This window comes from Puntigrus tetrazona, chromosome 1 (assembly GCF_018831695.1).
Source record: "Puntigrus tetrazona isolate hp1 chromosome 1, ASM1883169v1, whole genome shotgun sequence".
NCBI classification, from domain to species: Eukaryota; Metazoa; Chordata; class Actinopteri; order Cypriniformes; family Cyprinidae; genus Puntigrus; species Puntigrus tetrazona.
Genome location: NC_056699.1, coordinates 6,034,607 through 6,048,639, shown reverse-complemented (window position 1 = coordinate 6,048,639; position 14,033 = coordinate 6,034,607). Strand labels below are relative to the sequence as shown.

At 37.4% G+C, this 14,033-nt stretch overlaps 2 protein-coding genes across 2 annotated transcripts; one reads left to right on the top strand and one right to left on the bottom strand.

The window, feature by feature from the left end:
* The first annotated feature begins 830 nt into the window (after positions 1-830).
* zgc:112980 (uncharacterized protein LOC503706 homolog) lies at positions 831-9,085 on the top strand. The gene is made up of 21 exons (XM_043241797.1): positions 831-933; positions 1,076-1,197; positions 1,453-1,558; positions 1,654-1,747; positions 2,152-2,308; positions 2,403-2,592; positions 3,802-3,924; positions 4,012-4,065; positions 4,147-4,266; positions 4,389-4,547; positions 4,924-4,977; positions 5,082-5,124; positions 5,395-5,608; positions 6,160-6,239; positions 6,627-6,734; positions 6,831-6,911; positions 7,676-7,780; positions 7,956-8,077; positions 8,154-8,276; positions 8,542-8,590; positions 8,716-9,085. Coding segments are annotated over exons 1-21 (2,169 nt in total). The 5' UTR covers positions 831-931; the 3' UTR covers positions 8,779-9,085.
* smcr8b (Smith-Magenis syndrome chromosome region, candidate 8b) lies at positions 8,796-13,383 on the bottom strand. Its single transcript, XM_043241663.1, is given in 3 exon segments — positions 8,796-9,700; positions 10,821-13,152; positions 13,155-13,383. Coding segments are annotated over 3 exon segments (2,979 nt in total). The 3' UTR covers positions 8,796-9,282.
* Between the last annotated feature and the right edge of the window lie 650 nt (positions 13,384-14,033).

The following is a 14,033-nucleotide window of genomic DNA, read 5'->3' as shown; positions in this document are numbered from 1 at the left end:
AATCTGCAATTTTATCGAAGAGTTGCAGACAGAGACATACGACACTGGAGATCGATTATGTCCATATGATATAAATGTTGTGTATCTGTCTGGGACTATTAATTTCTTGACAAATATTTGACATAGACTCATAGGTCATAAGGGGAGAGTAAATGAACTCCAGGGTGGAAGTTAGTGCAAACTAGCTACGCACATTGTGAACCAGTGTTAAATTCATAAACCAGATGGGTAGTATGTCATTGAATATTTTTAATACGATGTGTAAATTTGTATTGTATTATATCCCGTCTTGCAGTTGTGAAAGATTCAGTCTGCGAGCGAGGAGTAACTGAACTAAACTACGAAGACTAATCTAAACGATTAGTCTCTGATTGGACATTGCATTCATAAACTTAAATGTGGCAAATCGAGTAGATATAATTTCAATGCCCCAATCTACAATCAACACATTTTAATTTTCAATTTTATTTAAGACATATCCGCACTCTATTTAGTTGAATTTAGTTGTGCAATTTGGTAGCCTACTATTTTAGTCTCAAGGCCGCCCGTGGTCAGCAGACTCCTATGCCTGGTCACAAACCTCTGTGATTACTAATTTTTCTTTTTCTGTATTTGACATGACATGATCCATTTTTCTGTGGTTTCCTGTCTGGGAGATTTATTTATTTTATTTGTCACTATTTCAATTTAAACGCTGGCATTACAGAACATTATTTATCAGTCTGACGTGGCAATTTAATACTATCACATTCTTTTGGTAGAGAATATTTTTGGGAGTGTTTTTTATTGTAATTGCGGGTTTTTGGGCTGTACATCATCAGCCAATCTGGCAACGCTGACAACACTTCCGATTTCGTCAGAGTCAGAGTCACGTGATCCAGCAGAAGCGGCAAACTTTCATTTGTTCGTCGGACGATTCGTTTGATAAAGCATGTAAGTTTTCTGACTGATTAACAAAATAATTCGAACCATGTACTTTTAAAAGTTTTTCATACAAAACGTACACAATGCCAGCCGAGTTAGTTTGATATTAGAGGTTGTTTCTTCTCTCTCTTCGTCTGTCATGTTTTTGTAGGACGGAAAACATACCTATAATCATTTTGAGCGATGAAGATGATGATGATGATGAAGGTAGCTTTTTAAGGACCCACAACGATTCTTCCGTGCTGATCGTTGAAAATGACAAGAACGAAGCAGGTAGTCTGTGTTATTTGTTTTTGAACTAAAAGTTACCGTGGTGCGCAAAGTTAAAGTGTGTGTGAGTGTGAGTGTGTGTGTGTGTGTGTGTGTGTGTGTGTTTTGTGACTATGGTAATATTTTTTTCGCCTCTATATCATGGTAGCAACGTTAGCTCTTTAAAGTTCATCACGGTCCCATGGTGTACCATAAATACTGTGGTATATGAATATTTTAATCCACTGTCATGTCTCTGTTTCTTTTTGTTGATCTCAGATGTATCTAAAAATATTGAAGAGTTGGATGAAGACTTGGCCATCACATACTCCCAAACTGCAACAGTACTTCCACATGCAAGATATGACTGCACCCTGGCATTTTGGTGAGGAAAACCGTGGCGCCACTCTTGTGTAAAGGTTTTGTGTTGTGTGTGTCTGTGTGAGTGTTCACATCTCTTTGTGTGCTTGCTTGTTCTAGGCGAGCAGAGCAGGACGTTTCAGGACCTCTACAAAATAATGCAAAGCACTGCGATCAGTGTTTCTGTTATATCTGTGACAAACTGGCATCCATGGTGAGTTCACTGGCTTCTAACTTGGGGTTTGTCTTTCAAGACAAATTTCAAGGCATCGGAAAGGGGAAAAAGAAGTGAATTAAACTTTGGTGAATCATTTTTTCACACGCATATCTTAATGTCTAATAAAAAAATACACAATAACAATTGAAATAATATACTACAGTGTTATTTCAGCATCATTGAGATGCCTATAATCCTGATTGTTATTCTTCTTCTTCTTATTATTATTATTATTATTTTTTTTTTTTTACCCAAGATAAGTTCACACTCACATTCGCTTGAACTAGTCTTTCCTGAAGACCGCTTCTTCACATGTCTTGGTTTGTTTTATTTTGCCCATACTTGCTGATTTAATAATACCAGGCTAGAAACAAACCCACTTTTATGCTTGTATTTAACAGTGCGAGTTCTGGATCATCCCTGGCATTTGCCACTGTAATGCTCATAAGCACAGCGTCTACTGGAAAGCCCTCCGCGACAAGAGTCTGATGGGATTTCTGCATGAGTTGAGCTTCACTTTTGAACCTCTGGATATGGATTCAGACCTACGACGTGCAGGTATGTTTTCTCACTTGACCAAACTGCAGATTTAGTGTCTCTTAGTTCTTTTGCCGGCCTAAATTTTTGACTCATTTGTGTGTTTATCTGGTAGAAACAACACTGCAGAAATTTGCTGGTAGTTTGGCATTGAAGTATGCAACTTTTCTGTTGGGGTTTGAGAGTCCCAACCCTTCAACGAACTGTCGGTGCACCTGTCACCGCAACATTGACAGCACTACTCGGGGTCAAACCATCGGATGTAAAGGATGTTATAAACATCATTTTAAGTCCCTGGAGTATGAGTGAGTGGCTCTTTATTATATTATCAAAAGCTGCTATTCGTATTTTGCTAGGATAACATTATTAAATAAACCAAATTGTAAAAGAGAAAATTTCTTAAAATGTAAATTATCATAGTTCGTTTTTATTTAAATTAATTTAACTGTTTAAGCATTGTATGTATTTTGGGTAAGAAATAAACATGGTTTAAATTTGTTTTATTATGGTAGCAAGATTTGATCCAAGTTTGTTCAATATTTGACATATGTGATATAATGATTTTTGACTTAAAATTTCTCCACAATCTGCTTTTACTGTTGTATCATAGTACTGTACAAAACAGTATGTTCACATCAATTGTTAACTAAGTGGTAGTGTTAGATTAATGGGATACTACTTATACTGTAGTGTCAATAAAGAACATTATTTGAATGTTCTTTAAACCCTTGCCAGTTAAACATTTCATTTGCATGCTTTTTAGTCTATGCACACTCTAAAAAAAGACATCGAACAGTGCCTGATTACTAGACAAAGCTATCTTACTGTCAAAAAAAACACATGGTTCATATATGAACTAGGGCTGCCCCTTAACAGTCAGCTAACAGTTAGTTGACGAGAAGAGGCTTTTATAAGTTGCAGGAAAAAAGAATTGAGTGGTGAGATTATGGAGTTGTTGTAATAGTACATTGGGCAGGACGTCCAAACGCTCACCTGTCATTTATTGACATCATGTTGCTTTTTATCTGGAACATGCATATAGTAGTAACTTTCACGTGACCACTCAATCTAATGTTAATCAAAAAAAAATCTTATTGTCTGCTTTTTGAGTGTGGAAGATGGATAGTAGTGTACTCACTTAATACTCACTTTTGCTCGTGCAGATAAGATTAATGCATGTTTTGAATCAGTGAAGACACTACGTTTATTTGTATGCACTCACTATAACACCGAAATGTTGCGCATTTGTAAATTATGTAAGCAAAGGCTTAATTTTTAAAATGGGGAAATTAGTTTGGCTGTACTGCTGAGACTGCTTGCATAATCGTAAAAAATCAACATGACAAAGAATCATGCTAGGATCGCGAATCATGATTTTCCTGAGTAAAATAAACAAAAAGATTATATTTTTGCCATGTTGCCCACCTCTTATCAATAATTACAGTGATTCTTGCCTAACACCACTAATTATGGAATGAGTGCTTTCTATGCTAATAATCTCTTTGGTTTTGCAGTTACACAGTTGTGAGTCAACATATCAAAATGTTTTTGAATGAAGCAAAGAAAGAGAATCCAAAGGCTTGTGTTGTGATGCTGCTAGGGGCTATTAAGCTTTTTGTCAACCACACGACTCCTGGGTAATTTTTTTACACTATTGCATATTCTGACCTGTTTTGACAATCTGATGCACAATTACAGCTTGTAGTGTTATATCTCCCTTGCAGAAATATACATGCTGCCAACACTGTATTTGAAACCGTGTCAGTTCTCCTGTGGAGGTAATGCTACAAACATGTGCTTTTGTGTGTTTATTTGGAGTTTGCATATTCTGGTCTTAAACTGCTTAAACTGTCTTCCAGATTTATGACAAAGGTGTGGACACTTTTAGTTGGCTTTGATTTTTCAGGCTCCTTTATAAGTCAGCTAGAGTCTTTCTACCAGAAGCTTCCTTTGCCTTCAAATTGCACGTTGCCAAAAAGGTAAGGTGCATTTGAATTCCTATTATGTTGATTTTATAGTTTACATTTCCAGAAATTGTTCAGTTGTGACTTGCTGATGTTTGTTTTTTGATTGATTTGAATTGTCTTTTCATGGGCTGCAGTCTGAGTGTGCTACCTTGGGATGATCCCTTGCTCTCTGCCGTGATGAAAGGTCAAAACATCACCGGTGAGAGGCACGTCAAGGGTCGAAGGCATCAAATCTTGAGTGAACCTCTGGTTGTGATTCAAGCAAGAGTCTGTAAACTTCAGCACCAAAACAGGTAACGATAATTTATTAGTGGACTTTCTATGCTTTGTTTTCTATTTAACTTTTTATTAAGTGCTGTTCATGTACTTAAAATTTATGCAATAAATCATAAAGACACCCAAAGATCAGCAGTTGTTGGAATTCAGATTTTGATAATTCACAATAATTCTCTGCAAATTTTAGAGTAAAAACTGTTTTTCACTAGTGATGATTAAAAAATATTACTGTCACCAAAAATTGTTTACCGGTAAGTTTTATACACTGTTTAAATCCCATTCCAGAGATTTTTTTTTTCTCTTGTAAATAACACCGAAGTTAATTTGTAGATTCTGTGTGGACTAGTGATTTATTTTTAATTTTTTTTTAATTATGATCTACATGTTTGTTAGGTACCGTGAGCTGGCTCGCTATCTCAAAGTTGTCAAAAGCACCAATAATCCCACGTGAGTTACAGCTGCATGTCATGAATATACATTGTGTTATATAATTAGATTATTACTATGTATGGCCCAGTTTTTCATTGTATTTTTGTCTGTCTGGATTTCAGGCTGCAGAGAATGAAAGACTTGGTTCCTTTCTACCTGTGCAAGGTAACCTGCAATAAAACCTACTATTTCTTTCATTGCTTTATACTTGAATAAATTGCATTTTCAAAATTTTATACTTTCCAGGTATTTAAAAAAGTTTCCAAAAAAGAATTGGAAATAGGACTGTAAAATAAAGCACACCATTTTACAGTCATTATACAGGTTAAAAACTGTGTATTAAATTACTGATGTTTGCGTATCAATAGATTGAAAAAAGTATCGCAACATGGTAGTGAAAATACACATTTTTGAGTGTTATTTTTGTGTCTTTAGGATGGTGACTACAGTGGTGCAGTCTGCCATATGTTATCACTTATGCCTGGTGGCTCGTGCCTTGCGTCCCGTCTCACACCTCAGCAGTTCAGAGCTTATCTCAGAATTCTCACATCAGGCCACGCCCCTGATGTAGCACAAGAATTTGAAGCGGGAAATGGCCATATGATTATACCTGATCCTTTACTGAGCACTAAGTGGACACTGGTTGAAGGTAGAGAATTGACAGCACTCATTTTATCCTCTTGTCAAAAACATACATAGTCTAATTCAAGCCAGTAGATTCAGATCGTATGAGCTAATCCCCATTGTGTTGCAAATGCACGTACAGAAATAGTTTTTTTTTTTCTAATTTAATCATATCACCTTCATTGAGTAAAATGTTCGTAAAATTTAAGAAACACTGATAAACAACTTCTAATGCAATTTATGTATGTTAAAGTAGTCAGGTGTATTCGACTGGTTTGTAAATAATAGTCCTAACACTCCTCTCAACAAAGTAGGAAAGCCAGAGAAACTTAAAAGTAAATATCAACCTATCAAACCATGTAAGAAAAAAAAAAAAAAAAAGTAGAGTTCTCTTTAACATAATTTTCCTGTCTTTCTTAATAATCATGTGAGGAAAGTTCAGTTGTACATTTGCACACATTTCTCAGAGCAGTAGTGAGTACAGAAAGTTACTTAAGAATTGAAACTGTTGCTGATTTATTTTTTTGAACGCAGTGGCATTAAAATGTAATACTGTTTCTGCTCTTTTCATTAAAGGCTCAAATTCATTCAAGATGATGGAGGTACTGAAGTTTGCATTGAGGGTTCTCGACTGCAACAGCAGTGTTTTTGCTGATGTAGGTAAAATGGTATAAAATGTTTTTGTAACTAAATATTTCATGTGCAAATGCATAGTTGACTTTTTGTCACATCTGAACTCAATTCAATGCATTCACCTTACCATTTTATTTATTGCTAACCACCAAAATTTTTTTTTTGTATTAACCAAAACATCAATTAGGGTCAATTCGTGTTTTTTAGCTTTTCCCTTTGCATACTGAATGTGTGACAAACCACTCTGGTCATTGTTATATTGCAACAGTCACCAGTTAGATGCTACCTATTATAAAGTCATTGCAATTTATTTATTTTTTTACTTTTTATGTCTCTTGATTGTGTCCTGTAAGGTCTTTAGTGTCCTGTAAGGGTCCAGCTTCTTTTATAATAAGTGTCTCTGTTTTTAGTCAGAGACGTGGGTGTATCTGCTCAGCGTTGTCAGTTCCAGCTTTACTACTCCAGACGGTGTACCTGTTGAGGCATTCTATGCCGAGCCTGATGTCGCATATCAAGCGGTGAGAGTGTTTAAGTGTCTGTCTGTCTGCCTGCATGGGGAGAGGATTGAAAAACGTAGATGTTATGATGGAGACTGATAGTTTGTCTCTTAACAGGTGACCAGAGATGCCGCCTGTGCAATTCTTGAGGAGCTGACGACAACTTCCCGTATACAGATCCCTAAAACCTTTGAGAGGGTGAGTTAAAAGTTTTGCAATTTTATGTGTAAACCTTGCGTTTTTAATTACTAAAATTTATGAAATTCCAATATCCAAGGTTCATACAGTCATTAAAAACCAGGCAACATCACAGAACTATACAACTGCAATTTCAGGCCTGAAAAGGTTTAGGAAAAATATACAAACCCAGAAAGTTTAGGAAAAGTCATTAGAAGTCTATTTTTAGAAATCACTGTATGATAGAATTGTTTAATCAGGTTCAGGATTTCCTTGAGGGATTGTGCATTTATTACATGAAATGAGGGAAGTTCGCGCAAACATTTATTCAATTTAGCATGTAGGTTAGATGAGTAAACTCCACACTGACTGTCTTGAAGGATCTGTACTGTGTCGACATTCTGGCCCGGAAAACACATCAAAAGGAGAATAACTGAAAAAATGTAAAACTGTGTATTAATAAAGCAATAATTAAATTTTTACTATAAAAATGCTAATTTGTTTTGGTTCAAGTAATTTGTTTTCTTTCTGGATATTATGTTTAATATGAAAAATGTCCAAATTGAGAGACTTTGCCACATCATTTCAATGCAACACCATTGCACTCCATAGTTATGTGTGCATGTTAATTAATTTTATTTTTTCATTTAATCTTATACATTGTATATATACACAGTCCCCAACACACTTAATTTTTACTTCAGTGAAAGGTGTTGTAATTTTTCTTTATTCATAGTTTTTGGTTATTGGTGTTGAATGTAGTTGATTTGTTCTTTTCCCCTTAGGGTTATCCTGACCAGGCTAGGCTGCTGTTGGCCACTCAGGCTTTGGTACTGCGAATTTTCCACTCACAGCTCAGGCCCATCCTCGGCGTCATCATGTCTTTCAAGGTGCTGATTTTCTCATTTTGAGGCAACTCGAGCAAGTTCAAACTTTCCATTTACAGCTATAAACAAAAATTAAAAAATGCAGTAGTGTTAGTATTGCGTCATCCCATGTTAAATTCAGTATTCCTGATTGTGTGCAAGCTCTTTTTGTGTATTTTGTTTGTACGTTTGCCTTCAGTTCAACCGCTGGGTCCTCCGTTGGTTCTTCTACAGTCTGCTGATGAGGCCAGATGTGCTGCACTACGTCCTTTACTGTCTTCTGGAGGAACTCTCTGATGAGCGATACCAGCTCCTACAGAGGTGAGGTGTGTTTGCGTGCATTAACCAAAGCAAAAAACTTCATGTAAAGCATCTACCTGCTCTATATCTGTTCCAGAAAATGGAGTGAAACCGATCATTCCCTGGTTGCATATTTTGTCTGCATGTACTTCTGGGAAAACAGCGTGGTTCTGGACCTGAACACCTATCCCATCAATGGCTTGCTTGCCACTTGGAATGAGTAAGGAGCAGCAGTCCATCACTATAGTATAGTCATAAGTCATGTAATTCATGCTCTTCATTACATAATCATCTGGATGTCTTACTTTAACAAAGAGTGTTATAGATGCATAATATTAACATCCAATGCAATACTAACTTTATATTAGAAGTGGCCTGTTCCTGACTCACTTTGTTCAGAGAGATATCAAAAGTATTATTGGGGGTAAAACTGAATTGCCACAATACATTTGTCAGTAATTTATGAATGCATTTTTTAATTTCAGAGCGCACAACCCTTGGCAACTAAGCTTGAAACTGTATCTTGAGTGCAATGTAAGAATCTTTCTATTAATTCATCATGTGTTAGTGAAATGCAAACTTAGAATGATTTATTTTGTTCAATCTTAATAATAACTTTATAACGTTTTAAAGGTGAGCTGCTCTTCTCTCTTTTGCAGGTGGCCAAACTTACTCCAGAAAAACGCAAAATCCTGCATCTAATCCAACAGCAAGGAAAATAAGTCTGACCAACATTCTGTTTTAAAAACTTTTTTTTTTTTTTTTTAATGTACATACAGAGTGGATTTAATGTTTTCATAGATTATAAATGGCATGGCAGTTAAGATGTTTTTGCCCCTTCATGCAGTTTTATTTTTCTTCGCCTGAGAATATTATGTGCAATTACTGGACTATGATCAATATATGATGGACGTTAAATACAAACAATGAATTCTGCAACAGAACAAAATACAGTTGTGACCATCAGCCATACTGTAAGTTTCAAATGCAACACTACTATGAAGCTGTTTAAATTTGCTTTGTAGCTCATTTTAGGTTGTAAAGAGAATTTTTGCACACAAGATTAGACCACAATATTCATTTCAACTTACTCTGTCAACAAGATATCAAAGCATGCGGATAATGTAAATATGCTGTTTATATTTCTGGGCAAAAGCAAATTTTCATTTAAAGGCAATAAAAGCAAAGCAACACAAATCATTGGCTAGTTTGTGTGAGTGACACTTTCAGAGTTTGAAAATAGAGTTTGTGTTGTAGCTAAATCTAAGGACATTGGGTGGAACCTCCATGAAGTGCAGTTTGATGAGTTCAGATAAATAGTTTAGGATTCTCTTATCATCTCTGTGAATTTCAGATTGAAAGCATTGCGTCCATGTACATTCCCGAGGCCTTCTGGGTGTATGGAAACCATGTGAAAATGTTAAAAGGAATGCTGTGGTGGCAAGCTTGCTTTGCACACTTTGAGCAAACATGAAGTAGGTGTTTCCACGTTTAAAGTGGCTCCTTGGTTCCACCAGCGTGTTGAGAAGAGTACCACTGTAGGATGAGCAGCGCAGTGTCTTTTGATCCACATCTAGAATGCTGAGGTATCGGCTGTAATGGCCCAGGCAGTGAGGCATATTTGTGTAAGTGTAACAGCACATCCTGCGTAAATATTAAAAAAGAAAAAAGACGGTCAACATGGATTGTTCTTTGCTAACTATTTATGCTGTTTTCTTAAAAACAGTTGTTAAAATGGTACCAAAATGGTGAGGAAGAAAACATTGAATGTTTATGCTACATACCAGAGGCACTCAACTCTGACACCTGAAGGTCTCTAAGTTGTGAAATACTGTTTTAAGCCTGTATTCTATTTTAACTGCCATTTTTATATTTTAGTTACAGGAGAACTTTAAAGGGACAGTTCACCCTAAATTGAGAATTCATTAAAGGAACATTCCACTTTTTTTGGAAATAGGATCATTCTCCAACTCCCCAGAGTTAATGTTATTTCTTTTAAAAAAAAAAAAAGTGGAGTGTTCTTTTTAATGATTTACCTTTTGTGTCTTTCCAAACCTGTAAGAACACATTACATTTAAAAAAAAAAAAATCCAAGCTAAAAAGCTTTTCTGAATCTTCATAGACCGCAATGCCACTGACACGTTAAAGGCTAGGAAAGGTAGTAATGATATAGTCCATGTGAAATCAATAATTCAGTTATAATATTATGAAGCTATAAGAATACTTTAATTACTTTGAATTTTTATTCGGCTAATGACACATGTTGCAATGTTGCCATCATTTGGCACCAGGTGAGACTGGGCCCACAAGTGATCTAAAGTATCTGGATAGAAATTTGTTACCCATTCTCAAAGTGTATCAGCATTAAGCTATATTTTCTCTTAGGTCAGGGGCCTGTTTCATAAAACAAGTTTACCAAATGAGCCAAGCTTATTTCAGTTACTCTGACTTAGTTTGAATCAAATCAACTGACAATAAGACTAATTGAAAAAAGCCTGGTTTATTTGGTACACTTGTTTTATGGAACAGGCCCCTGGAACAGGGTTTAGCCTAAACCAGAATAAGGCCGTCTTACGACAACAAAGGCACTGACGTTTTAAAATCAGTCTGTTTTGTGGTTTGATTTTTGTGATCTTAAAGTGCTTTGACTCAGTGACATACGCGTTTACCCACAAAATATAGGTATGAACTAGCTAATCAAGAAATTTGGTTTCCATTTAAAAACAGTAAGTGTAACAAGTTTAAGATGCATAGTAAACGTCACCTGTTAAAGCCAATAAGTTTCCAGTTGAGCAGGTCAGTTAGTTGCAGTGGCGTTGAAGTCCATGGTTGAATGCCGTCTCTGTATCTACTCTGATGTGGCATATACACGGAGAGTGCTGTAACCATTCGTCTCACTGCAGCCTCCTCGCTGCCTAGTACTACCAAAGTTTGGCCACTCAGAAGGCTAAACACTGCATGCACTGCAAAGGGATACTGTCGTAAAAACTGCAACGCTGCTCGCCCTACTCTTCCACGTCTCCGTCTAGTCCCACCTTCTCTTTTATTCTTTGGAAGACAAGTTAGAAAAGTGCATTCGGAGGTTGTAGAGGCAGTGGTGCTCCGATAGCTGAAACAGTCTGACAAGTCATCAGGTGCTATCCGACCAGGCTCATCTAACAATGAGAGGGGGATTAATTCTGAAGCATGGCAAACATCTTGGGAGATTGACCGACCAAGGGACAAAGTCGTAGGACAGTCAGGTGGGGTTAAGGTGACAGCAGGATAAAAATCTTGTGGCTCCTCTATACAGGCACCTCGAGGAACATTTCCCGCACTGTAAACGCACTCAACTTGTTTGTCCTTTTGGTTTTGAGATGCGTCTTTCTCATCAGTCTCTTGCTCTGTACTTTCCTCATCAATTGCGCAAGGGTATGACGCACGCAGGTCTTCTGGTAGGATTGATTCTGTTGTGCAAAGCACCTCAATGCTGTCTTCACTGCAAGTCCGTCTGGTAATTACCCTCCCTTGCTTTAGACCTTCCAGCACGACTGTAGTGGACAAAAGTGGAGGTTTTTGTAGTGCTGTATCTATTAGTATGTTTGAACCCTGTGATCTGAAGGACTTCTCTGTTCCTAAGACCTCAATACTATCTCCACTACTAATACTGGTCTTCATCAAAGCTGAAACACACATTCCCACATTTTCTTGGCAATCAGAAGCTGAAACTACGCCCTCATTTTCCATTTCAGTCTCTACTGCGGAGGATGTTAGTGGTCTGTTATCTTCGGCTGGGGTATTTACTGAACCAGGTACACCTGGAGATTGGCTGGATCCGCCCAAGTCTAGTTTGATTGGCACCATTTCAACGCAGGAGACATACGACTCAAGACTGACAGGTTCACTTAGAATTGATGGTGCAGGAAGAAAGGAAGGTTGTCGGACTGAATGTTGACCAGCTATTCCAATCTGCAACCCCACGTCATCTTCCAAGTCACATTGATCTTCAAATAAGAAATTGGTAAATTTGAGGTTGTGGAGAAGATTGCGGCAGAGTTGTTGTGAATAGAGATGGCAGGCGTCTCCTCTGAAAGTCCTCTCAATGCAGTTCAGTTGCTGTAGAGCCTGTTGGTGGAAGTAGTCATCACACAACTCCTCGAGAGTTTTCAGACGCTTGTCAAATCGGCAAGATGAAATTGAGTTCATCAGCTTCAAAGAATGTGAGGGTGTGTCTGTGCAAGGAAAAACATTGCATTCCAACTCCTGCCCAGCAAGCTGACCGTGCCTTAAATCATCCAGATCAAACTCAAAGGAATGAGGGAGGTCATCCGGTTCATAAGGAGAGTATTCAGAGTCTCTAAGCTTCCTGGTTCGGTAGGAAGTGACCTGCTTTAGAAGGCTTTTGTATTCCTGAATGGATTTTTCAACACTGGCCAGTTCATCACCTTTATTAGGCATTGGGTAAGATCCTTTATCCTGCTTGTTTTTCCTTCTCCCTTCGAACTGTTCATCTCTATCATGCGTTATACATGACCTATTCCCCTTTTCACAGTCTACTTCTGCCTTTCTTGAAATCTCACATCTGTCTTTCTCTTGTAATTCCACTTCATCTTTGTGAGATTTTTCTTTCAGTTTCACATCTAATGTAGGCATACCATTCAGCATGTGCTCCCTTTCACTGGTGCACACTACAGATGCATCATTCAACTCGCTTTTGATTTCTCTAAGTACCGCGACTCTTGTGTACTCCAAATCTCTGAGTTTTATCTCCAGTTCATTAGCAAAGTTCTTCCTGTTCCCCGTTTTTAGACATTCAGAGACCTTGGAGAACTCTGTGGAAATCTGCTGGAATTGCTGTATGATTTTATGCTCATCAGATGACACATAGGCAAGGCAGAGAGGTCGCACAAACCCTCGAGCCTCCAGGTCATAGAGAGTAAGATGGTGCACATACGCAAACGCTCCTTCTCTGGAGTCCCCTAAAACTACCTTTGAGTCTTCTACAAAGTTCAGTTTTAAAGAGCCACAACTGGCTGGGCCTGTGAGCGAGGTCTGATAGTCCACTGACATTATCCGAAGGGAGAAGTGGTTCAAATCAAATGTCCCACATGCCTTGTTTCAGGAGGAACCGTAAGCAAAGGCTGAGGCCCAACTTGCTCCGAAAACTCTGATAAAAGGATAAAATCCTTTGTAAAATTAGCTCCACAAGTCTTGGACCATGGGGTGGTGACCCCAGCGTAGGGGTACAAGGGAACAGACAGTTCTTCTGGAAGTACTGATGGGTCTTTTACTATTTCACTGAAATCTGTTTCTTTAGTGAAAGCGACCAAATCTGGAGAACTAATCATTGTGGTAAAGAGTTTCAAAAGAACCGAACAGGGGTGTAAAAGGTATTGTGGAATTATACTTTAATTAAAGGACTGTCAAATTGTTTCCACATTTAATTATGATTTTTATAATTACTTCAGGTAAGGCTATAAACACCACAGATGAATCCTATGTCCTGTTACAGGAAAGTTTAAACAACTGAATCAGCAGCACCTGATTTTAAACATTATGGTTACAGATATTTTTATTGTCCATTTTTTTTTTGTCCATGCATTTTAAATTAGGTAAACCACTGCTGTGATTGCTCAAATCCCTTGACAGGACATTTTTCTTTTAAAGTGATGATAACCTAAATCTATTTGGCACACTGAAAGTTTTAATTTAATTTTAAATAAAGCGTTTGTGTTTACTCGTGAAACTGCAATAATACTAATATGTTAATTACACAAAATAATACTCGTCACTCACTTACTTTACACCCCTGAAACCGGTATCTTCACAGTGCTGTCAAAATAGCTGTCCTGACCCAGTGCAGGAGGTCTAGTTTTATTGCGTATTTCCAGTAAACCTATCGCCGCATTAAAAGGGAATAACAACTACTTTATAACCACGAGAAGCATGAAATTATCAAGTTCACGCTGATTTAAAAATGACATGCCTGACTGCACTA